This window comes from Cyrtonyx montezumae, unplaced genomic scaffold, assembly GCF_038088225.1.
Source record: "Cyrtonyx montezumae isolate F1298 unplaced genomic scaffold, pur_monq_1.0 scaffold_8, whole genome shotgun sequence".
Lineage (NCBI taxonomy): Eukaryota > Metazoa > Chordata > Aves > Galliformes > Odontophoridae > Cyrtonyx > Cyrtonyx montezumae.
The window spans coordinates 95,064,554-95,091,206 of NW_027072089.1; the positions used below are offsets into that span (position 1 = coordinate 95,064,554).

General features: G+C 36.7%; 1 protein-coding gene across 1 annotated transcript in view; it reads right to left on the reverse strand.

The window, feature by feature from the left end:
- Nucleotides 1–26,653, reverse strand: part of POU6F2 (POU class 6 homeobox 2) — a 312,241-nt gene that overhangs the window by 19,600 nt on the left and 265,988 nt on the right. Inside the window, exon 7 of the mRNA XM_065752741.1 lies at nt 1,103–1,309. Coding sequence (XP_065608813.1) covers nt 1,103–1,309 — 207 coding nt within the window. The remainder of the gene's footprint in view (nt 1–1,102; nt 1,310–26,653) is intronic.

Here is a 26,653-nt window from a genome sequence, read left to right on the forward strand (position 1 = left end):
TTCAGAAATATTTTGAATTCCTGCTGAGCCCTTTGAACATTTTTTTCTGCAAGCAAGTTTTTAAGCTTATAACAAAATATACTATCAATAGCAAACTTAACTCAGGAAAGACTTCACCCAGACAGTAAGATAAATTGAGGATCTCCTTATAGCTTGTATAATTCTATTTACTTTTCAGAGATAGCAGTTTGCATAGTACTATCTCAATCACTTATGACTTTTCATCAGCATTATTCATATGAGGGTCTGACTTTTATAACTCATTTCTGCTTCTTCTGAAATCAATAGCAAAATTTCCTTTCAGTGAAAGCTGAAGAGCCAGTAGAGGGAGCACAAACACATCAAAATAACTTTCTGTGGCACCTATAAAAATGATAATGCGTATTATCTGTTCTATACACTATTTGCATTATCTTTTTTTTTTTTTTTCCCTAGTGAAAATACTTTCCAGAGCAGGTTTCAACAGATGCAAGTAAGGAGTCTCTATGCTGTTTGGTGTCCTTTCCTACAACCTCTTGGGACCTCAGTGTGAGAAGCAAAGGCTGGGTGCTGACCTTAGCAAAATAATGAAATTGACTTTAGAGTAGCATAAAACGAAGCATAGAAAGCTTTTCAGATATCACAGGAGTTGCTGTATCCATATGAAGTCTGTGAACTATGTGGTGCCTTACACTGAATAATAATTTCCCTTTATTTCCCTTCTCTTTCTTTTCCTTTTTCTGTATTTCCTTCACGCATTTCAAAACATTTCAAAACCCAGTCTACTGGGTGATCACCAACCAATGATCTGAACTCTTATAGGCCTTATATCCCTACTTTGCTTTCTCTGCAGAAAATTTTTGTTGACACTATACTGACATTTTAAAGGAAAAAAGAGAAAAGTAGCTGGATAACATATGAATGTATAAATACATCATTTAAAATGACATTATATTATAATTACATGTAGAATATGTACTAATATACTACATGCAACAAAATTCATTTTTCAGTGGCATAAAGAGGAAAGAAGTGAGATTTTAGAAAGACTGTTAGAGTCTATGAGGAGTAGAAGATTTTTGCACATCTGTTCTGATGATCATTCAGGCTCCAGCTGCTTTACCTGTTGGCCTGGTTTGAGTGGTGATAGTGTTATTCCCTGGGTATTGATCACTGGGAGTATCTGGTTGCCGATGACAGTAGCGATGATCTGACCCTGGGCATTGGTCAATAACTGTGGAGTTATTGGCTGCACCTGAAGGCCCTGAGCTCCGCCTGCTGCCTGGCTGGAGGGGACTGGATTAGGCATCAATGGGATTGTTCCAATAATCTGGAGAAAACAACACAAAAAGGGAAAATGAACAAATGCCACGTACACTTGCCACACAGAGAGACTTGTTTTACCTGTGCTAAATCAAACTTAGGTGATATAAACACAGAGAGATAGGTGTTACAGGCTAAGTGTGGAAACAATCATTCCTTTACAGTGTGCTAAGGACTTTCTAAGTAATTTTTCAATTTCATGTCACCTTCATATCTCGACACTGTCCACTGCCTCTGCCAACAAATCTGTGGCTGTGAGTGTACAAAACAAATGCTGGGCCACGTTTGTCCCCTGGGTGATTCTTTGCTCCCAGTTCTTGGATGTAGATGAAGTAGATGCAAACATCAGGCCTGTTTTTCTTGCTTTCTACAATTTTCCAGCATTATTAACTATGAACTGATATATTTCTATAGCTTTATTTGAATTACTAATAATTTTAGTTATTACTGCTATTTAGTTATTATTAATAATTTAGTTATTTAATTAATAAACATTATTTTCTTTAAGTAGCCTAATAATCTAAATGATCAGCTAATCTTTGTGGCATCAAGAAGACCAAAGAAATACTGGTGTCTTTTAAGATACAGAAAATAAAGTTATATTCACAAAAACACAACTACGTTTGGATGACAACTAGGCAGTACAACTCTACAGCAAGAGAGATGATGTTAGATAAAATATTTTAGCTAACGTTTCTAGGGCAAATATTTGCAGAATGAGATGCTCGTGACATTTCAGATTTCAGAATGTACTGATTTCCTAATATGTGAATGTGCCTGTAAAACTAGCATTAGGATGAGTTATCAAATGGAGACTGTATGAAAGACCCTAGGTTGAAGAAAGCAACACTTTTCAAGGACTCTCTGTACACATGAGTGTGTCTGAAACTATAGCTCCTGATGAAACTTGTGAATAAAATCAAACTTTTTATCTAGGTAATGATGCTGAACTAACAGGAACACTGAAACTGAAAAAGTTAAAGAAAATTCAGGGAACATCTCTATTTCCCTCACCATGCCTCGAGGTAGGTGACAACTTAAAATGTGACAGCTTAATCTTGCTCTTTGAGTGGAAACAGTTCATTTGGTTAGCTATGGCAACTCAGCTATCAAAGGGGAAGTGCTGAAGTCATCAGAGCATATTCATAGTATATGTGAATTGGAGATTTAGTTTTCTAAGCTGGAATTGCCTGTGAGCTTTTCTCTGCAAACCACGGTACCTATATACTTTTCCTACAGAATCCCTAGTTGAACTGCAGCTGCTTTATAGCTCATGTGAGAAGATCGCTCTTCAGTGTTTTCTAAAATCTGACTTCCAGAATTAAATCCAACTTTAAAGTGGTACAACATGTACATTTCTCCCAGTTCTTGGTGACCTAAAATATTTATGGATCACAAATATATTCTTTCACTTTTAACATATGTCACCATACACAAAAAATAATCCATCTTAATTTTATCAGCAGAAATCCAGCAATGGCTTGCTCTTCCTTTACCATGTCCGTAAAAGGATGCGACCTTGGAGTGTCATTACTCCAATATAACTTTAACAATCAAGGTCCTAATCCCAGCAAAGCAAAAAATGCTGCGCTGGTCTTATCAGTAATAGAAATGTTTGCATTCACGTTTAAAATGCATTTCTTGGATTGAAGTTGGACATTTAATAGAATGACAGTGCTGAAGTGGACAGTTTATAAGGTCAGAAGCAGAAAGCTATCTATATGTATTCAACGTGTGTCAGACACCATTCTGTACCTGGTGGGATGTACACACATACACAGATGAATCAGGGAATCTCAGAGCTACAGAGCTGAGAGAGGAGTTCCAGAAGGTCAAATACACAAATGCACCAAAAGAATTTGGTGTTCCCGTAGGAGCCAGGGGTAAATCTCAATGGCAAACAGTTTTATCCCTCAGTGGAACTTATGGATATTTCAAGTTTTTTTCCATTTTATATCAAAATAGGGCAAAATCTTCTCTAGTTAAAAAAACAAGACTAACATCTGCCTGTGGTTAACCTACAAAGCTACTTCTCCTGGCATGCATTGTTTAATATAGCTGAACTCAAATTCAAATTTCCCATTTCGAGTTCCCCTTCCTCCGGTTACTCTTTCCCGAGTATTCTAGCTGCTCCCTGATTCACACTGCTCAGCTTTGTATGATTAAATAAAATATTCATTGGGGAGGGGTCCTGAATCTGACTCCCTGCCTCAAACCTCATGGCAGCATCCTGATGCTGTGGCAGATTATGGTTCCTCTAATTTTGGTGAGAAAGTCAATCCAAGTGGTTCCTAATCTCTCCTGTTTAAGTATTTGGTTGGCACTTTATGATGAAAATTTGTGCCTTTAATACACTGACATTTTCTAAACACAAAATAAGATGATTCCATGGACATTTCTTGTCCATGAAAGAACAGACTATTTAATTGTCAGTGATTTCTCTAGTGAAGTGGCATTGCTCTTTTCTAGCACCCAGTGCTGTTTCAGATGATATTCAAAGACAGCTTCCAAATAACATGAGACATGAATTTATTCCATAAAATAGTATGGGAAAGTTCACTGTGTTTGGAAGAAAGAGAACTGAGGTATATAACTATATTCTCTACAGTGCCTTAAAGCCAGGAAACCATGTGCGGCCCGATTCATGCCGGTAGAAGAGAGACAAAGCAGAGGAGGTTCCTTATTCTGCAATGCTTGGACTCAAATTATTGAAGTATGCCAACTGTCAAGCACATTTTTGAGACACTCCATTCTAAAGATATCTCATGCTGCAAACAAACAAACATATTTGAAGAAAGAAGCATGCACGCACACAAACACACACACACACAATAAAAAAGAATTAAAAAAGTTTTTATGCTGTATTCCTTTTATACTCCATACAACTCAAATTAAGATCTACATGTTCACAGAACAGGTGCTGCATGCAGAACACAACATAGTTCTGAAAGTCCATGGGTTGACTCATTGCAACCCCTTGTCAGTGCTCCATAATCTCTAACAGAGCCAGGCACATTACTTTGCAGAGCGCTGTTGATTAAAACAAACTGCACCTCTTGAAGGTACGGGTTTGAGAAATAGGTAGAAAATGTGGCACAAATATGACACCAGAAGTCCTAAATTCAGATCTCATCTTGTTAAAGAGACAGAGCTTTGGTCTATATCTAATTAAAACACTGAGACTCTAATTTTGTGGCTACAGTCATGCAAATTCTAAGTTCATCCACAATGAAAGAATAAGCACAGCAATATAGTGAAGGTAAGATTCCAAGGAGCAAAACTGACCACAGAGGGAAAAAATCACAAGCTGTCAAAGTATCAATATCTGTGTGTTACCCCCAAAGACAGTGTAATTTTCTAGCAGTGCTAAACAGAAGTACTCAGTGCTACTAGTAATGTTAAACAGATATTCATCCCACAACATTTTGCCTTAATCAGTAGAAGCTTCTACTAAAAAAAAATTAATAAAACTACACAATCCTTTAAAAATGATGGAGTATGAAGAATACTGTTAAAAAAAAAATCCATTTTGATCCTTTCTTGTGTGACAACACATCTTCATATTTAACTGTCTTTGTTAACTTGCACTTTCTGGCCATGGATGTCTCTTGGTAGCCTCCCTTGTGCTGCAGATATTAACCATATTTTGTGTAAATGTATGAATTCTTAATTGCTGATTTCCAAGCACTGGGTCCTTCCTTTTGGCTCCTAATAAACCAATAGTATTTTGACATTAGGAAAAACTACTGTGATATTAGACAATGAAGCATAAAACTTTAATGTTTTTTTTTATTGTTCTTCCACTTCCCTCATCAGAAAAAGGGATGCTGCCTTGCATCACTGTTTTCCTAACACAGAGGAATATTACAAAGGGTATCCAAATTGGTGGCTCAACTGTCCATGTTCCTGTTGTGAAAAGGTTAAGTAAAATAAAAGATGGCCTACAAGAAGTTGTTTCTACTGTCAATCAGGGATGACATTAAGCAAATACTGTAGTTTCCCCTTAAGAATGCCTTTAAATATTAATTTTTATTTTTAGTAGCATCATTAAAGTGTGCTTCTCTTCGATTTTATCAATGTTTTATCCCTTTAAATATTGAAGGCGATTTACTCATTTTTGAACAAAAGAACAATATAAAAATCAAATAGAAAAACTGTGAAAAATGTGAAAGAAATTTTTCAGCAAAATCAGGCAAACTATCCCACTCACACTAACAGAAAATATGGTACAAATGTGACATTTCAAGTCGACATTTCAAATCAACATTTCAAACTATGAACAGACAATGCATGAAACTATAACTTCTGTAGTAAGCCTAACAAATCACTGTTTCAGCAAATGTTTGCTGATCTGAATATGCTTCACTCATCTTCATTTTCTAGTTCTTATTTCAATGGCTTGTTGAACATAATCTGAAATAAAAACTCACTTTGGCTTCTGTGGCACAGTGCTAATAGGTTGAAAACCATTTTTTTCTAGTTTTACTTGACTTAGACTAAAAGCTAATTTAACCCTAGCAGTCTATAGAAACCACTATACAATATGGTTTATATACACTATACAATATATGGTTTGCTTCATTTTCAACAGTTCTGCAAATTTGTCTTCAGAAGATGCTTGTTTTCTCAGATATGTTCCTTCTTTTGTATTAGTTATTGCATCAGTATTGAGCTATCTTAAGGAGAAAATGACAGAGGAATGGGCAGAATAATGAGAATGCTTCATTCTTAATCATATATATGCTAAATATATTAAACTACACATACCTATATATAAATGGAACAAGAAAATGCTGTTGGGAGAAAAAGGCATCAAATAGTGATGCTAGAAAACGAAAATTATGAAACTGCTTCTGAGTCACCACTTCATGTAAGGAATTATATTTTTCAAGGTTAAGTATTGTTCGTATATCATACAATATATTGGACGGTATATTGTTTGTAAGTATCATAATGGAACATGGAGTCTGACATTCTGTCTGACTTTCTCAGTGCTTTATTTTCTAGAAAATAATGTTTTTATAGTAACATCAAACTATACAGGACTTTATTTGTCTCCACTGTAGGAATTATGTGGTAAAATTTTTCTCAAGTAAAGACTTGTGTTCTTTTAGCAGGGGCGTGTATATAGTCAGAAAAAATAATGTCTCTTCTATCAAACATCCTGCATAACACAACATAACATTTTCTCATTCCAAGAATCTAAAGATACATAGTTACCAAATTAAAAATGATAAATTATGTTGTGTCTGCTGAATTGCCCTAAACAATTGTTTTTTTTTTTTTTGTATTTTACTTCCTTTTAAAACTAATAGCTACTGCGTTTTAAAGTAGTTCTTTAGAAGTCACAGTTCTTTGAGTTGAACAGAGCACTTGTAGACTTTAATGAGATCTACAGGTTCTGTGCATTTCTGAAAATTTGCTATGAATGTGTTCATTATTTAAAATTCTTGGATGACTTGTATATAAATGTTCAGTAACATTTCCACTTGCCAAGTACTGTTACAATAAAACAGCCATAATATCTAACAATGTTTGATGATTACAAAAATAAGTCACAACTTCCTGCTTTAGTAGTTGCCTTTTTGCCTTCCAAACCACTAACAGCTTTCCTTACTCCCGTGAAAATCCCTGTAGGGTACATATATGCAAATACACTTTTCTGTGTTTGGCTTTGATAACTTTTTTTTTTTTTTTTTTCCTGTAAAACAAAAAATCACGGTATTCATTTAGTTGGGAAGTAAAAATGAGGGGATTTAGCCACCAACATGAATTTCTAGACTTAGTAAGAAAGGGTATTTCTGTAAAACCTATTCACCTCCACTTTCTTTTCATGCAGTTTCATGCAGTTTCATGCAAGCTAAGATTTTTATAGTATCTCACAGGAAATAAGCAACAAGTTGTGTTTAAACTCACTGAAAGGTAAGTAGCCAGCTCTTAAGCTTCTTGGAAGATTTTAATCTCAACTTACAATCAAGTATCTCTAAGTCAAGAAATCCCTGTTCTGCAATAAAATTTCTCAACCTTTCAAGCTTTGTACTGCCATGGTGAAGGTAGTATATGCACTGCATCTCCAAACTCTACCATTACTTGGTGTCTGTAGATTACAGACCATTTAGTAAAAGGTTTTTCTCCTTTGGGCACTAATACGATATAAATACTTGCTACTACTTCTCCCTCAAAGCACAAAGATGGATCTTGCTTGCAGTCATATCAGAATCTAACACACTGAACACAGAGAAGAGGAAAATGTAAACATCCCTGCACTTTGCAATATGTGCCACGCTGAGCTATTCAAAGTTAACTTGGGAAACAGATTGCACTCTCTCAGCAAGCTTAATTAGACTGAGCATGTGAACCAATAAGATTTGGTTGTTTCCGTGCTATGGTGACACTATCAGTTAGGAAGGAGCTTTACTACTTGGTTGTATTGCACTGTACTGGGCTACTAGATGCTATCTAGAGGTCAGAAGTAAGAGTGAGGTAGGACTTAGTAATTGCTCTTTGATCCTGTCTTTTTTAAAGTAAGAGCTGCTATTGAGAAGTAATCTTGTGCAGAACAAGATAATACTCTCTACTGCCATAACAGTTCTTACTAAAACAGCTGTTTTAACTTTTCTAGTTTTCTAGTTCTAACATCTAAAGAACAGATGTTACACATCATTGTCAGTGCATGTGTTTGGGTGAGTAGGACAATTTTTATGCTCTGCTTTTACCTCTTTCTCTAGTTACTCCTTTCCACTTGATTTGCATTTGAAGCTGGATTAAGGAGATTGTAGCCTCTAAGTGCCTTCAGTAGGCAGACCCTGCTTGTGTCTTGTGATGTCATTCCTGAGAAAGTTATCCCACCAGAAATGTTAACGTTGAAAATATATATTGAATTTTGAACTCTTAAAGTGTTATTTTTTTTTCATTAATGAAAGTTCCCAAGGAATTAGAAATTTGTCCTAGACAAATGACTTTGAAGGCTGAATAATGTTTTATTCTATCTTTGATGTGTTTGTTTAAAATACCAGTGTGGTTTTATTTTCTGGGACAGATCTCCATGACAAAGTGGACTGTAAACATTAACCATCAAATCTCTAGGACCAAAAACCTGCTAGTCCATCAATATATTCATGAACCATCTACTCTAATCTTCTTACTATAAAATTACATGCACCATATAAAATATTTATCAGAGATATTCATTTTCATTCATGTATCGTCAACAGATATTTTAATCTGTTATCTTAAAAGAGAAGTTAGTCACGCTGATTAATTCAATATTTTCAGATTTCACCAAAATTCACAAGATGACTAACAGATACTACAATCAATCAGTAGCAAAGACACACTTGCTTCATAATCATATTTCTCCATATACTGTTATGAATCATAATCTTGTCCCCCAAATGCAATGACTCTGGATGACATAGCAATTGTCTGTCAACCCATCATTTTAGTATTTGATATTCAACATTACACCTGCACAGGGTGTTGTTTGAAATATAAAATCATGCCCTTCTGCAGCTCTTGTTTCTATTCATTTATGTTCTATGTTCTGGAATTTTGTTAAATACAAGAGTGAGTTACTGGTCTTATAAATTCATAGTTTTAACTTTTAATGTGATAGCCTACAAAAGCTCAAGGCAAGGCTGAGATGAATAATCTGGTCAGGCAAATGTATTACAGACACTTTAAATTTTACAGTTAATGCATTTCTTCAACAGCAGATTTTCAGTGTCCTGAGAATGAACTGCAACACTAACCACCACTATGACTATGGAATGAACCATTTGGAATTAAATTCCCACTCCAACTGTGAATCATCTTTATGAAAACCAATATTCCAGCCCACAAGGTGGAATTTAGTTGTAGTGCAGCAATATCGCATGGAAGTTTGGGACAAGGAAAAAAACTTCCTAAAAGGAGGTGGGAAAATTCAGATGGATCATACTCAATTTATTAGGTGAATATTTTAGTTATCAATCCCTGGGAAAAGAAATCATTTGTAAGAACAAATACAACTTCCCTTTGTTACACTATCATCAGAAATAAAGTTAATTATTCATTTCAGTAACAATGCTTTCTTCAAAATTTTTGAACTGAATATAAGCCAGTCTTAGCCCTTCTTACCTTGTGGAAATTGATATGGCTGCTAGTTCAGTGGGCCACTTTGCCAATCACTTCACCTTTGGAAATTCACTAAAATTCCAGTTTTCCATTCAGTCATCTATAATATGTTTGTAAAAATACTATTTCTCTCCCTGGCAGTACTGCTATGAGACTGAAACACTTTTTGTAAAGCTACCTTAAAGTTACCAAGAAAAGACACTGTGCAATAATAGATCTTTTTTTATGTCCAGGGTGGCTCTCTCACTTGAAAATGCTCCTTAATTCTTTTCTTGAATGTTAGTAATGAGAGAGCATGCTTCACTGCTTGAAAGCACAACAGCTTAAATGTCTTGTATTATCAAACACAACATTAATCCATTTCGCCTAAACTGACAGACAGAAAGAAAGATGTTATTCTGCTCACATTGTAAGTGCTTGATTTAAATTTCTACTCTGATACAAATCACAGTTATAATGAGCTGTGTAGCGCAGATACTTAGCATGTCATGGTATCAACCATAAATGACTGGCCCTAATATCTCTCAGGACAGCACATACTCTCCAGATGCAACGGTGGATTTGAGTCTTTTTACAAACGTGAGGAGAACATGCAACTTAACTGTCAGTTTCATTCAGGTTTCTAAGATCACATAAGGGTTAGATAACTGTGGGTTTCTTATTAAAAGTAACCATGGCCCTAGAACATACATTATAACTGTACTGAAGGAACATGCTGCTGATAAAGACTGGCAAAGTGAAATTTCTCTTTAGGTGTTTTGATATGAATTCAAAGTATCTTCTGCTGGCAGCAGAGCCCACATCCTGGAGGGCAGTTGTGTGGAAGGTGGAGAATCACAGACACTGTGTATTTCCTGTCCTTCCATGTTGTCTCTGTATCAGTTCTACAAAGATTTACTTATCTTTTTGACAGGGACCTACAGAGGACCAAAGGACAGGAGCTCCTTTACCTTGATTCTGGAGGAGTAGGTAAGGGCAGAGCTCAGTTGTTTACTGGATCAATTTTCTGACTATTTCTTTGCCACTTGTCTCACATTACATTGCAAATTATTTGGGGGGCAGGCCATCTTGTTTTTTCTTTTTTCCTATGTTTGAACCAGCTGAAATCACAGCATTCTGGTTGTGATTATTGTAGTGCTATAGGCAATAAACAGGAAAAATACTGTTTGTAAAATAAAAAAAAAAAAAACCACAAAGAAACTGTGTTATATAACATGCTCATACTTCATAGAATTGTAGAATATCCCAAGTTGGGAGATACCCACAAGTATCATGAAGTCTAACTCCGGAAGTCTTTGAGCTACAACCACTGCCCTGAGGAGTCTGTTCCCCACCCACCATTCTCACCATGAGGCCTCCCCTCTGCCTCTGCTCTGGGCTCCAGTGGGTCCTCATATGTCTTGTCCTCTAGATACTTAGTTAAGACAACTGGATAATGAGATGCACTCAAGCAGGACAAGCAAACGGGATGACATTAATGAACTTTATGATAAAATTTACTGACATTCCTTAAGGAAGAATTAAGGGGGTAATATTTTACCTTCTTTAGCAGTGAAATACTAACAATGCAAAAGGAAAATATGTCACTTTTACCCTTGTCAAGAACATTTAAGGGCATGGCTACAGGTTGGAGGAAAATAATGAAACAATAATGCTAAAAAGAGACTCTTCTTTTGTCTACACTTACGTAGGGCAAAATGCTCTGTACAGCTTATTCCTGCAACTGTCAGCTGGGGGTGTCAGTGGACCTCAATGACTTGCATCAAAACAGCAAATCTTTAACTTCAGAGGCAGTAGCTGGACTGTGAATTTTCTTCTTATCCAGATGTTCCTCCCTAGCAGCATCCAGAGTACTTTCACAGCTTGGTTTTTCCAGTCCAAAATTGGCCAGATTCAGCCTATCTTTCCAAGTAGGTGTTGTCTTTATGAGGAAACAATATCAAGGAAAAGAGCAGGTTCCTCATGGAAGGATGTACTTTACTCACTGCCTGAAGAAACAAGAGGACCTAACCACAGATATCTGAAAATTTAAAACTGCCAATGAGGATGGTCAAACATTGCTTCCTTAATTTAGGCTTTGTCTTACTTTCTGTTATCTCCGTGATACTAAGTCATGGAGTAAGCTATTAGTGAACAAGACTAAAAATGGTAGAACCTTCTAAAAGAAGAATGATATGAAAAATAGAAATAGCAACTGCAAAATTCACTTTAAGTATTGTCAACATGCATATTATACTTACAAATGTCCTTGTAATAAATTAAAAAAAAAAAACAAAAACATCTATGAAGTCTCAATAATACTAACCCTCTGTAAAAAAGTACTTAATAAACCTTAGAGAAATAGTGGAGAAGGTTCCGTGGTGTATGTGAATTACAGCAGAACAGGGGGAGCGAAGAGCAAATGCCACAGTATAATTCGTATATAGAACATGTTAATTGTGGGTAATAGCAGATTTTCAGTAAGTCAAGGAATTGTGATCGCTTCTAAGACAGAACTGAATATATTGTATATTAACTGCTCTTGAGACCATACCAGTATTTCTTCCTGCACAGAGCAAAATATAGTAAAATATACTTAAAAGATGAAAGATTTTTCATCCTTTCAAGTGCTTAAAGGTAATGGAATAGTGCCAATAAGGTTTGAGGAAGAGGATAGACAGAAATTTTATTAATTGCCAAGATATCAAAATATCCTGAAATAGTGATATCTAATGTACTGAGGTCTACAGAAATATTGATTGTTTGTGGTTCTACTGACTGATTCTTCTAGGCCACCATGAGTTCCTTCTTTTTCCCTTCTTCATTCAGATGAAGTCATTAGCATGAAAGCATAATTTGATCTTAACATACACAATAGCCATACTTTTTTCAGTCCCCAATTAGTATTGGATGGAATACTGTCTTGGATCATATCACTGTGTACTCAAGAGTGGACTGAATAACTGGAATCACAGAAGTCATTTACAAGAGCCGTTGAGTTTCTCAATGGTCCACTGGTTCTGCTGCACTTACTGCACTGCTGGGGGTTCTGCTGCCAAATGCCAGGGTAATATATTTTAGGAAAAATTAATCTCATGAATTCTCATTCACTGAAAATAATGCGAATTATCTTCAGAATCCATTTGAGTCTGGAGGAGTTATGCTTTTATAATATTATCAGGCCTCTCTCTGATTTGACTTTTACTAATAAAAAATCAGAAGTGAATTTACTGACCTGAATGTAATGGCTCCTGGGACTTGAACATTACAATGTTTGGGTCTACCTGCAGCCTGTCCATCTTTTTAAATTATGAACAGTCTCTGGTTAACTTGTAGGTTGCACAACTAAAGTCTGTTTTTGATTGGTTTTCTCAGGTCTTGTTTACAGTTAATGGTAGAAAAATGAAGGGATTACTTCTCTTTTTCCCTGTTCATATAGAACCCATTCTGCTCACTGGAGCAACCTCATGCAAACCAATTGGATAACTCATTAGTCTTTCCAATAAAGTTGGAAATTTCATTTTTTGTTTTCACTTCAACATGGAATTAAAGATTAATTTAAAATGAAATAAAAATTTGACAAAATTGTTCAGAATTGACACATTTAAATCTGATCCAGACAATGTACTTTAAATATTTATGGAAAAGAATTTGTCAAAATGATACATTCAGCAATGAATGACAAAAAAAAAAACAACAAACAAAAACAACAACAACAACAACAACAAAAGAACAAGCAAAAACAAATTAAAAAACAAACAAACACCAAAAGTCCTCTAGTTCTGCTCATGTTGCTGCAGGAATTTATGCTAAAAGACTGATAAGAGAGATAATAAAGTATAGTTATACTTTCCTCTTTAGCATAGTTTTATATGCAACACTAGAATCCTTGGGGATGATTCTGGATTTCTGGATTTATTATAGATTTCTTTCTATATTGCCCACTGCATCCATTGATGCTAAGGTTTCCTATAGCACTTTATTACATTAGGGCAGCCTCAACTAACAACTAAAATTCTGAATGTGTTAGGTAGTGTAGAAAGTAAGGTAGTCCATACTTTGAAAAGGGTGAGGGAGTCTTCATGTTGTCAGGATATATACTACACTGTATGCTCCAATGGTGCAGAAGATAGTTTTGCTTCCCTGGTGAATCTGAGTCTGGAAAATGCAAAACTAGAGGATACTCCCCTTGTTACCTCCCCCCAAAGCTCCATGCATTTGTGAGAACCTAAAACTTCCATTTACTCTGCCGCTTTTAACTGGAAGTCTGCTTTTTATACTCCTGGGACATGGACAATCTGACCTCTAGTTGGAGAGCTGCTGCTTAGTGGAAGAAAATAAAAAAGGCAATCCACTGTTTACCATGAACCTTCCTCCAGCCTAGCTCTCTGAAAATACTTACATGGATTTCTTATCCACCACCCAACCCTGAACAATGCTCAGAAAACTCAGTGATGTCTGACAAAGATAGTTAGGAGTCTGTACACCTATCCGTCTCTCCTTCCTCAGTCCCTCCCAGAAAAGAAAAGTAACCCGTGCCTTAGATTAAAATGAAAGTTCATGCAGACTCAATGTGCATAAAGTGTGTCACCCACATTGCGTCATTCAGAAATGGAAATGTAAAGATGTGTAAACAACAAATAACCTCAAAAAAGAAATAATCCTCTCTCTCTCTAAAAAAAAAATGTATATAAAAGAAGGTTATCAAATATGCATTTGTTTATCACAGTCAAGTTTTATGATTCAAACCTGATTCATATATATTTTATGAAGAGACTATCCATTGTGGTGGCAAAATTAAATGTATTTTGAAACTTGTATGTGACATTTATCTATCTGCTCTATCAGAAAAAAGTTGTCATATTCATTCAGACATATATTACTTTTTCAATTTCCTGTCAGTAATGTTTTTTTAATGTTCTTTAGGGTGAGACCACACAATTTCTCCTTTCTCACAACAAAGACCTTAACTCATTATAATTATGTTAATGAGTTTATACCTAAACAAGTGGCATCGCTTTTTTTAGAGGTGAACAATTTGCACCTTTACAAATTGGCAATCGTCGTTTTTTGTTTGTTTATTTTACTTTTATTTTTAAGATACAGACCCAGGTAGAAAATTGTTGACTCCTTCCTGCCCCCCCCCCTCCCTTCTTTTACAGATGTTCATCATCTAAAATACAGACTTATGGTGCATTCTTATGTTGATTCAAGTTCTTTTGTAAACCACAAAAGATAAAAAAAGATAGCACAAGTATTGAAACTCCTTATCACGTCTTTCTTTCCAAAGAGGGTGATTTTTATAGGAAATTTGGAGAAAAAAAAAAAAAAAAGGAAAAAAGATGTTTAAGAATAAGTTGTGATGTGCCACAGTCAAAGCCAAAGGGTCATAGTTAGAGAAAAAACAGGAGCCAATTAGAGTGAGTTAATTGACAAGATGCAACAGCTCCCATGCAGAAGATTAGCAAGAGAAGTGCAAAGTTAAAATGGCAACTTCTGTCTCTCAGTTGCTATTAAAGTGACACTGTAATAAGAACATTATCTTGTGCTCCATACACTCATTGTAATGCCTGCAAATGGTGTTCAAATGCAATTGGGTCCAGCCTTGTGTAAAAAGGCTGTATGATTCTGAGTTCTTGTTTAGTAGGCTACTAATGACACCACTGTTTATTTGTCAAGATATTTCTAGCAGGAATTATGAAGCAGTGGCCCCTGTGAACAGTACTCAGCAGCTGCTCAATATCAGATCAGAGTCAGTTCCAAAAGCTTCTGCTGCTGCCAGAGCTGAGCCATGAGTCTGTTCTTGGAGGAGCCCACAGGGAAGCAGTGGATATGGCCTGGAGATGACCATAGCCCATGGAGAGTCCCTGCAGGAGCAGTCCTGGGCTGGAGCTGCTGCCTCTGGAGAGGGAGCTGCAGTGGGGCAGCAGGGCTGGGGGAGCTGTCACCCATGGGAACCTGTGCTGAAGCAGTCCTCTCCTGAAGGAATGACCCCATGGTAAGGAGCCATGTTGGAACAGTGATTGGAGACCTGTAGCCTGCGGGAAACCCAAAGAGAATCAGTTCATGAAGGACAGCATCCTGTGGGACAAACACTATGCTGGATCAGAGGCAGAGCGACCATGAAGGAGTGAGTGGAAGAGATGAAGTGTTATGAACTGACAAGAACACCTATTCCTCATTCCCTTGTGACAGGCAAGGACAGGAGGTAAAGAGGGTGGAAGAGAAGGGTGGGGAGATGTGATTTTAGCTTATTTTTAGTTTCTCACTGCTCTAGTCTGTTAGCAATTGGCAACAAATGATATTAAACTCCCTATGTTGAATGTTTTGCCGGTGATATTAATTGGTGAGCAATCTCCCCGTCCTTATCTCAGTACATGAGCTCTTTCCGCAGAGTGAAAGAATGATGCGGTGTAGCTCAGCCTTCAGTGTTAAACCACCACAACCATCCACAATACAGACTAGAGTTAAAAAAAACGAGGCCAATTCCACCAACAACATCCCATTTTTGTTTCTGAACAAAAGCAGAATATTTGGAATGAAATGTGAGCTCCTCTTCTGATCATATATATAATATCCGTGAGTAAAAACAAATCTTAGCAATGCTTAGTAAAGTTGGAAATACAATGGTTGAGCTTTAAAACGTTTGTTTAGTTTGACTTAGATGCATAACTAAAACTACTACTAAACTACTAAACTGATAAAACTACACAGGAACCTAAGCCTATTTTTAGGACAGAAGTTCTTATGCTGTATGAGTCTTTTATGAGTTACAGCATCTGCTGTTCCGAGCTGTGCTGGAAATTCTTTTAAACTGGACTGTGGTCTGAGAATTTAGTACACCCCATTGTTGTCCGAACCAAAATAATAGTGTAAATACACAAAGAAATGCATAAAGTAATCTATCAAAGGGAGAGATTTCATCTTGACTACTGCAGGCTCAAAGTCATATTTTTTTTTTATAACTGAAGACCCACTAAAAATAACCTATGTGTGGTATTCCAGGGATGGAATTTATGTCATTTAACATTAGCCAGTTAACATTAAAGACTAGTTGTAGATTGTCATTTGAGTTCTCTGTTCAATGTAGAGGGACAGGAGCCTCTACAACATGACTCATCTCAGCCTAAAAGACATGCCTGAGAACAGTGAGATTTTTGTTTTCAGAAGTGCCTATTTTTTTCCAGTAGTGAAAGAAAAGACTAGGCCAGTAGCTTAAATTTGATGCATCTGAAGCTAAATTTCATATGGTTAAAATTAGGAAAACTGAATTTAGGATTAAAAGCCTAAAGAGATGCAGTACTTTGCTGAACACCAAAGATAACTCTAATATTGACATACAGCCTCTTGGTCATTTGGAAAACTGTTACCTTTTATTTAACATGTGAATATTTTAACTATACAAAAGGAGGAAAGAAATCTAGGTAATTAAATAAATCATAAAAGCTCTTCAAATAAAGAGGATAAACTATATTTTTACTTCTTTTTCTCTGCCTCTGTGAGTTACTACTTAAATAAGACAAGGTTTTGACAAGTTGAACCATACACTTTGAGGGACACAACATGCACAAAATGAAACCTGTTTGACCACTTCTGTCTTACACAAACATAGACGTGGAATGTTAGATGATCCACTTAACTAAATTCAACTTGACTTGTAATATCTTGAGACATTTCACTGGGTGGGAGGTATAACTTACACAGGTCTTAAAAAAAAAAAAGTGAAAAAAAGGACAGAGCAATGACTGTGGACTGAAAATTTATTAGAGACGTTTGCTAACCATCTCTTGGAAGTCAGATTTCCATGTTCTATTTCCTTTACAAGAAAGGAAGGAAGGAGGACACAGGGAACTACAGGTGAGCCTTACCTCTGTGCCTGGAAAGATCCTGGAAGATATGTTAAGGCACATGAGGGATGAGTGGGTGATCCAAGATAGCACAACTTCACCAAGGGAAGGTGGTGGCCTTCTATGATTGAGTGACAGCATTGGTGGACGAAGGGAAGGCAACTGATGTCATCTACCTGGATTTCTGCAAGAACTTTGACATGGTCCTCCACAATATCTTTATCTCTAAATTGGAGAGATATGGATTTGAAGGGTGAACTATTCTATTCAGTGGAATATAGACTGGGAGAACTCCTTGAGAGTAGCACTGCTGAGAAGACTTAGGGGTTGTGACTGACAAAAAACTTGACATGAGGCAGCAGCATGCACTTGCAGCCTGGAAAGCAAATGGCATCCTGGGTTCCACCATAAGAGGGGTGGCCAGCGGGGTGAGGGAGGTGATTGTCTGCCCTCATGAGGTGCCTGCTGGAATATTGTGTCCAAGTCTGAGGACACCAACACAGAAAAGACGTGGAGCTTTTGGAGAGGATCTAGAGGAGGGTCACTAAGATGATCCAAGGGCACCTATCCTTTGAAGATAGACTGAAGGAACTGGGATTGTTCAAGTTGGAAAAGAGAAGGCTTCAGGGAGACCTTACTGTGGCCTTTTAATATTTTTAGGGAGTTTATAAACATGAGGGAAATCACCTTTTTTACATGGGTAGATAGTGACAGGACAAGTGGGAATGGTTTTAAACTAAAGGAGGGAAGATTTAGATTAGATATCAGTGGAGAGTTTTTACTGAGAGAGTGGTAAGGTGCTGAAAGAGTCTTCTCAGAGAGGTTGTGGATGCCACATCCGCCGAAGTGTCCAAGGCCAGGTTGGATGGTCAGTCTGATCTAGTACTTGATATAGCAGCTGGAAACTCTGCCTATGGCAGTGGAGTTGGAACTTGATCCTTGAGGTTCTATCCAACCCAACCCATTCTATGATTCTATGATTCTATGCAAACTCAGTAAGAAAAGGCTTTCTTGACATAATGACCAGTTATCTCCCCTCACTGTGTGTTCTTGAGGGCCTGGTTTGCTATGTAAACATTTCTGCATTTGTGCTTTTGCCAGAGACTAACATGATTTAGTGAATCAGGCATGTATCATTCATGTTTGTTCTCTTTTCACTGCATATGATTTTATGGAGAAATAAAAGGCAAGAGGGAGCCAAGGGTGCAGCTTGACTCAGTAATTGCTTTTTCACTTTCCATTGATGGATCTTTTCATAAGAACTGGAGCTCAACTCAGTAATATTTAACACATATATTCTCATCTGTATTTAAAAAAAGGCTCCTGCACACTTACTGTTGAAATTTTATTTCCAAAACATAGGATGTAGTATACTGTTGTCAAAGAAATTCAATGTAAGCAAGCTCTAAGTATGCAACACAAGCATTGCTTCTGTATATTACTAACAATATTTCTAGGACAGCTGTCTGACATTTAGGTTTGAAATAAATACTCTTAAATGGGAAGCTGGAAAAAAAGTCTTTTTTCCTGTCCTTCGTCTTCATACCCTTTGTATCCTATTACACACTATTGTATCTCCCCACCAAAGAAAAAAATAATTGTGATTAGGAATTGCAATTTTAAAACAGTTTCAGTCAGCTTTTAGACTTCATGGAAGATAATCTTATCAAGGCTTCATCTGCTTTTCTGAATCTGGTGAACTAAGCATCGGGTAGTTCTTTGCATCTTTGTGAAGAAAATTAAAACCCATATTTTTAAACCTTCTAAGCAGTCATTAAATATTGTGGGCTGTTTTTTGTTTTTATAGAATCACAGAATCATAGAATGGTTTGAGTTGGAAGGGACATTTTAAGATCACCTAGTTCCAACTCCCCTACTATAGGCAGGGACATCTCTCACTAGACCAGGTTGTTCAAAGTCCCATCCAGCCTGGCCATGAATGCTTCCAGGGAGGGGGCATTCACAACCTCACTTGACAATCTGTTTCAATGTCTCATCACCCTCACAATAACATATTTCTTCTCAATATGTAATCTATATCTATCTTCTTCCATTTTAAATCCATTTCCCCTTGTCCTGTCACTACATGCCCTTTTAAAAAGTCCCTCCCTAGCTTTCCTGTAGATCCCCTTCAGGTACTGGATGGATGCTGTAATGTGTCTCTGGAACCTTCTCTTCTCCAGGCTGGAAAGCCCCAACTCTCCCTGCTTGTCCACTTAGGGGAGATGCTCCAGCTCTCTGATAATCTTCACGGCCCTCCTCTGGACCTGCTCCAACAGCTCCATGTTCTTCTTGTGTTGTGGGCCCCAGAACTGGATGCGGTACTCCAGATGGTATCTCACGAGAGCAGAGTAGAGGGGCAGAATCACCTCTCTAAATTTGCTGGTCATGTTTCTCTTGATGCAGCCCAGGATACAGTAGGCCTTCTGGGCTGCAAGTGCGCCCAGATCATGTTGAGTTTTTCATCACCAGAAAGCCTCAAATTCTCTTTCCCCTTTCAAGCCATTTTCCACCCACCCTGTATCTGTGCTTGTGATTGTTCCAACTCTGGTGCAGGACTTTGCAATTGGCCTTGTTGAACTTTATGAGGTTGGCACGGGTCCACCTCTCAAGCCTGTCCAGGTCCCTCTGGATAGCATCCCTTCCCTCTAGTATGTCAACTACACCACTCAGCTTCGTGTCATCTGCAAATTTTCTGAGAGTGCATTTGATTCCACTGTCCATGTTGCCTACAAAGACATTAAATAGCACTGGTCCCAACACTGATCCCTAAGGAAGGCTACCTGTCACTGGTCTCCACTTGGACACAGCCATTGATGGTCAACTCTCTGAGTGTGACCATCCAGCCAATTCTTTATCCATCTTCATCTGAGTGTTCCATCCATCAAATCCATTTTTCTCTGATTTAGTGACCAGGATATTGTGCAGGACAGTGTTTTGGTCACTGTAGCAAAAATTCTCCAATGTGACAGAAGAGAATGTGGCATTCTTTTCAATAAAATGTTCTAATTTGAAGCCGGGAACATTATGATTTATCTACCTTCTGTGCCCAGAGATTCCTAAACTTGCTGCTTTAGCTAAAGGAGTATCTTTCAAAATTATTTTCTTGAACTTTTAAATACCTCGCTGTCTTCCTGTGCAGAGCCTGCCAATACAGGCCATGTGTACTGCCTAGTAGTGAAGGGGTAGTATCTTAAGACACAGAATCCTCTAACTCCAATTTTGCAATCATTCACTACCATTCATCTCTTGGCAAGAATTAAACAGTTAGAAAAATACAAGCCTAGTTTTATTTCTCAATTAAAAGGCTGCATGCAGTTAATACAGAGTCTGCAGTTATGATTATATATATTTCTAACATTACTCTAGAGACAGATTTGAGGTAAAAGAGAACAGCATGGCATCTCTCATGCTAAGAAGAGAAGGCTTGGTTTATTTTCACCTGTATCCAGGGTAAAGGTCAAAAAGATTGCAGAGGTTCAGGGAATGCAAGCGTGACTGAATGAGGTAATTAAAAAAAAATTGTAATCTTTAGTCATTGCGAGTACTTGTATTCTCCCTGAAGACATGAAGGTTCAAGTAAGCTCCAGGGATTCCAGTATACTTTTAAAATTGGCTCTGAGATTTAGAGGTCCTTTCAAAATCTGTCTTCCATTTGCTTGCAGTGATGGTTTGGGGCTTCAAAAAAATAGATGATGATGATGATGTTCACATATGCTAAGCTGTGTATTCATATATGGAAACACATGCACGTGTTCGTGTAAGTGGGAAACAAATCAGCTGAAGAAAAGTAAGGCACCTACTCTATCTTAAATGCTTTAGAATTTAGGCAGGATAAGACGTAGAGGGAAGAATATTTTTCTGAATTGGCTACAGGAGGCCTGATGAAATACTGTATAACACCTACAATACTTCTGAGGACTTACATTTAAGTAACTGAGGGAAAGAGCTGCTGACAAGAAACAGAAGTAGTAGAGATACAGGAAGTAGAACAAGAATGAGGAAGCTGGATATGCCAGGATCTCTGGGGTCCTTCATTGACATTGGCACCAGATATTTGTTCAACGGTGTTTTTGCTTCCACATGGTTTTATGCTTCCACTTAGGGAGGGAATTGAAAGAGCAAAATCAGGACAGGTGACAATGGACTACAGGTGATAAAAAGAACTGAGAAAAAAAGAAGACTGAAAGTTTAGCGTGCCAAATGGTGCTGATTCCACCTCAAAAACAGGGCACTGCATGAGTCTTATATAATCTTTACTTTGAGGCCCTCTGTCTATCTGTGCTACCAAGAGAGTTGTAGCTCACCTTAATGTGCAGCTTGCAATGAAGGGAATGAAGATGATGACTAAAAAGTTAAACTTTTTTTCAATGTGGCTGCAATGACCTATTTATACATTTTCTTCCTTGCTAGCTAGGTTATTTATTTATTTATTTATTTATTTATTTATTTAACATTACAAGATGCACCTGGACTCTCTCATCTCTCTCTAAACTGTCTCCCTGATGTCCTGATCACTCTCTGATCTACTTCTCTTTCTCTTATCTGCTGGGTGGATGCTAATATGACATATCCAACCTCTAAAACAAACCATTTATTTTGAAAGCTGGCTATGTCAGAGTATTTGATGCGTCAAACATTAAAATGAATGTATATTTAGATACTGGGTACATCATGTCTTGATATTAAATTATCTCCTGAAAAGTGGATTGATTTTAAAACAGGCAGGATGTATGAATTGCTTTCTTGAATCTCTAGCACAAAGATAGACATGAGAGTAAACTAGGAAAGGTTGCCTCTGAAGCCGAGACAGAATTGCTTGAGGGGTATGAGTGTTTTATTTTTTATTTTTTGTTACTAATAAGTTCTTTTTCTGTGCTTAAGGAAAGAGATTCTGTCATTATTTCTCATTATGATGTGACAATAATACATTTATCTTCTATAAGATATACTTATCCTAAAGATAATAATTAAATAATGTGTGAGGCCGGAAGTTTAAGTTATACTTTAAAGGTTTTTTTAAGGTACTTTAAAAATTGTATACATTTAATAACACAGGCATAGGTATTTCAAAGTCCTTTTTTCCTTTTGATATCTGGGCCATTTACATACATTTATGCTGGAGTATAACACTGTCAGTCTCTGAAGAAAAATGATAAACTCATATGTACTTTTATAAAGATAGTTTGAATGTCCATTCATGGTTAGGACTATGATTTTTTTTCTGCTTGATCTTTCCCTGACACTATTCACAGATGAAACACATATGAAAAAACATTTTCACACAATTCTTTGCAATATTCTAGACTCAAACAAGAAATCTGAGTTATTTCTGTTTCAGAATAACTCCTGTTTAAAGTACTGCTTGGAAGCAAGTCAATCTGCTTCTGGTTGGTTCTATTGCTACAAAAACGACACGAGTACAACTCAGTTGTTGGCTTACTGTCAAATTAGCCCATAAAGCACTTCTGAAGCTTTAATTGTCCTCTGATTATGAAGACTGATAGGGAAGACAATTTTTTTATTTTTGAAATTCTTCATAGGATATTGCTAATATATCTAAACTCCTCATTCTTTCAGATTTCAAAACAAATGCTGACTGCTCGGCAGTCATAGGATCTCCAGATTTTATCTCCTCACTGGTATCTTCAGAACATTCACAGTAATTTGTCAAGACTACAGCCTTACAAGAAAGTCCAGTGGACTCCTTTTGAGCATGAAGACTTGTGACTTCTAAGAAATTCCAAATCTTCCTGAAATAGCAGTAGCACTCAACCAGTCAGTCAAGGACCTCGAATATATATCATTTCACACTGACTTCCACTTTTTGCAGAGTGATTTCCTACGGCCTTTATCAGCTGCAACTCACAGAGTACTCTCTTGTAAGAAGCTCTGGACAATCCAAAGGAGAAATGATAAAATTAAGAACAATCTTGGATGCCATTCTCATTTTAATTTCTCATGTAGCAGGACTTCCATCACTTCTAGTTGTATGATGATGTAGCCTCAAATTATTCTCAAATTCATCAACTCCTGAAGGCATGAAATTATCTAATATCCCTGAGCATGAAAATTCCACTGCTTGGGAAACATCAGTAATATAGAAAGGACATTTATTATCACATACATCAGCTCTATCCACTCCTTTGATAATGCCATCTTAAGGGATTTTTAATGAACATGAAGACTTCAGCATTTACATTCAAGTTCCTCTGTGGTCAGATTCCCAGGAATTTAAATAGTCACCTAACACTCCTGGACAGAGGACATAACTCCTAAACTCAATCGTCAAGAATAATATTGGTCAAAACTTCTCTATGTATGGCAGAATTTGTTTTCAGTGGCTGGTCAAGGGCATGGAATAAATCTCAACAGTAATAAAGCCCCATTCATCAGTTTACCACCATTGGTTTCATCTCATTCTGCTGCAAAAGCTAAGCACGTTTCTGTTATCTGTCATTCTCTAACACAAATACCAGCAATATGAATCTTCAAAGTATTTTAAAAACTAGACGAAAACAACACCTTAGCTGCAAAGTGAAAGAAGAAAACAAAACAAAATCTTAACAAAATGAGACAAAATCAAATGCCCTTATCAGACACACAGCCTATACTACAAAGTTCTCCTTGGAAGGAGAAGACTGATTTGTGACAGTCAGTAGTCATGTTCTTAATACGTTACTGGAAGGTGATAAGATACAGTGATAAGAAAAGCAGTGTAAGAACATCCACAGAGCAGAGATTTCATTGACTGTGATGTGTGTCACTAGTGATAACAATGAAAATTCGCCATGCTTATAACCACCTCATGATGCTGGGCAGATTACAGGAGTAGTAGGTGCGTCTTTATTTACTGGTTAGCTTTCATGAAAACAGTAGGAAAGCAGAAATAATAGTTACTTTGGCTTTCTCCTCCATGCAAGAGTAATTAAGAGGACACTGACAAAAGGACAGTATTTCAGACTGGAAAGATTTAATTTAGATCAGTGAATAACATTTTCAAAAGTACCTAAATGCTTCAGGCTTTTAAGGATATCTACAAAATGTCTTTACTACATGTAATACAGCATGCTACCATACCCTAGAGCTAATGACTAATGAGCTAGATCCTATGTTACCTTGTTGAGAAGCAGGATTAATTAGTTCATCCTTAACACCATTCTACCAAGGCTTTTGGCTTCTGGGATCCATGCTAAAATGGCACTGTTTGTGATACATAAATGAACTGTGTCTTAGAGTTTGCTTGCAGTGTTCTTTTATGATACAGACACTTTAAAGCATGAATACTTCTAAAACTGACTCAAGACTCTTATATGTATATAAGTTGGTTTTGAAAATGAGACTTAGACATCTCTGAAAAAAAAAAATTATCAGAGATCCAGAACTTTGACAGAGATCCAGGCAAGAGGCTATAGGTCTGAAATGTGAAGCTTGGTACTCAAAGTAAGATTTGGTGAAATCTAAATGAAAGAAGTTTCAGAGGCTTTTCTGGATAGATGCTAATAATATTCAAGCTCATAGGAATTTCAGTACACAATTGACTTTTTTTGGTAAATCTAACTGAAAACTGCAGCTGTGAACCAGTACAGTTCCCGTATGTATTTTGCACAAGGAAAAAGTTCTACATCATTCTTAAATAATGGTGTTTCTCTTGCAGTTCCCATTTACAATATATTGGCTTTTGGTGGGTTTATTTTTTTTTTAACTGGAATCTCCTCCACTTGTACAAGAGTTTTGATTTCAGTTCATCAACTAGTCTGAACTGCTTCATTCTAATACCCATTTTCTAGCAGTTTTGGAGGAAAGTGTTACTTCTACATTAAATTTGGCAGGTTACTAGCTTGTAATACTGTGATTCTGAAGCATTTTTGCTACCATTTAAATTTGGATATTTTTTAGTGCTGGATTATTTTTATTTACAAAGAGAAGGCTAGTTTTTCTCCACTAAATTTGGTGGCACCACGGTGTTTTGAAACTTCCTTCTTTGAATTTAAGTACTGTACATTACTTTTCAGCATTGCAGATGGTAACTTTTAAAATTCGACTGTTTTTAAGAATGTGGATATCCAAAACTTACCAGTGATCACAGTCCAAAATATACAAAACTGTCTAGCCCTCTTTTGTCATGGTTTAAATAAGCCTACTCTCTCTCTCTTCCTATTTCAGCGAAACTACCAGTTTGCATGACCTTCGATCTGGGTCCATACATTTTTATGCTTATTTCACTATGGCTGCAATTGATGTAAGACATACGCTATAGTAAAATTAAGACACAGTCGGCAGAAGTGTTAAAGGAACTATTTGTCTTTTGATTCAAATTCACATGGGTGGTAGTTAAGCAGACTCTTTTATATTTAGATGTAGGGAGGGAAAACTAACAGTAAAACAAATCTTTTCTTAGAACTGACCTTTTCTTATAGAGTATGCTCTTTTGTTCCTGTGAACAGCCAAGCTCATGTATTCAAAGTAAAAATAGAGAGTAAGGCTCCACCCAGTAGTAATTTAATATACTAATATGAAGGTCTGTCCAGACAGATTATTCTGGCAAAGAGTTTCCCAAGGAATGTTCTTAAATCTTACTATTATCTGAGTGTTACAATAACCCTTTCTAATCATTCCTTTAAAACATGTCTATTCTATTATCTCAGGCTTCTTATTTAATTTCCTTAGTATGTACCAATCTGATACCACATATTCAGATTTCTGTCAATCTTAACTTTGGGAAGATATTGTTAGTAGCCACCATTTAAACAATTGTTGTTTAGTTTTTTCTAAGTACAGTTAGATGTTGTGAGGGCTAAAATATTATTGCTTAACATGTATTAGAGCTGCTGTCTTGCTGAACCAGATGAAGCAACCAGGTTGCTGAGAGGAAAGTGTGATGGACATAGCACACCTGAAGAATAGTATGAGTTACACATATTCAGAAACACTTCAAGGACTGACACTCATTACATGCCTAGAAATTCTGTAACAGTTAAAATAATAATAACAAAACAAACAAACAAACAAACAAACAAACAAACAAAAAACAACACAGAAGTAACAACCATTATTCTGCATTCAAGTCCCAGAAGGAAGTCCACTTTGCATTCTCAATGACAGCTGCCAATTTTGTAGTTAGGGAAAAACAAAGTCTAGGTCACATGCCAGTCTCCAAAATATCTTCTTGGAGAACATTACTAATTTTGTAGTATTGTTTATACTACTTTGCACAGATTTTTATATTGGCCTGCAGCTGTCAAGAGATTCTTGAAGCTGTGGCTCAAGGACACTGGAAGTTTTAGAAGTAGCTTTTTAGAGGCATATACTCATTTTCTTGTTATGATTATGCCTACTCTACCAACAGAACACAGATTAAAAAACAAACGAGCAAAAAAACCCACAGTGAATACAGCAAGGTAAGATTA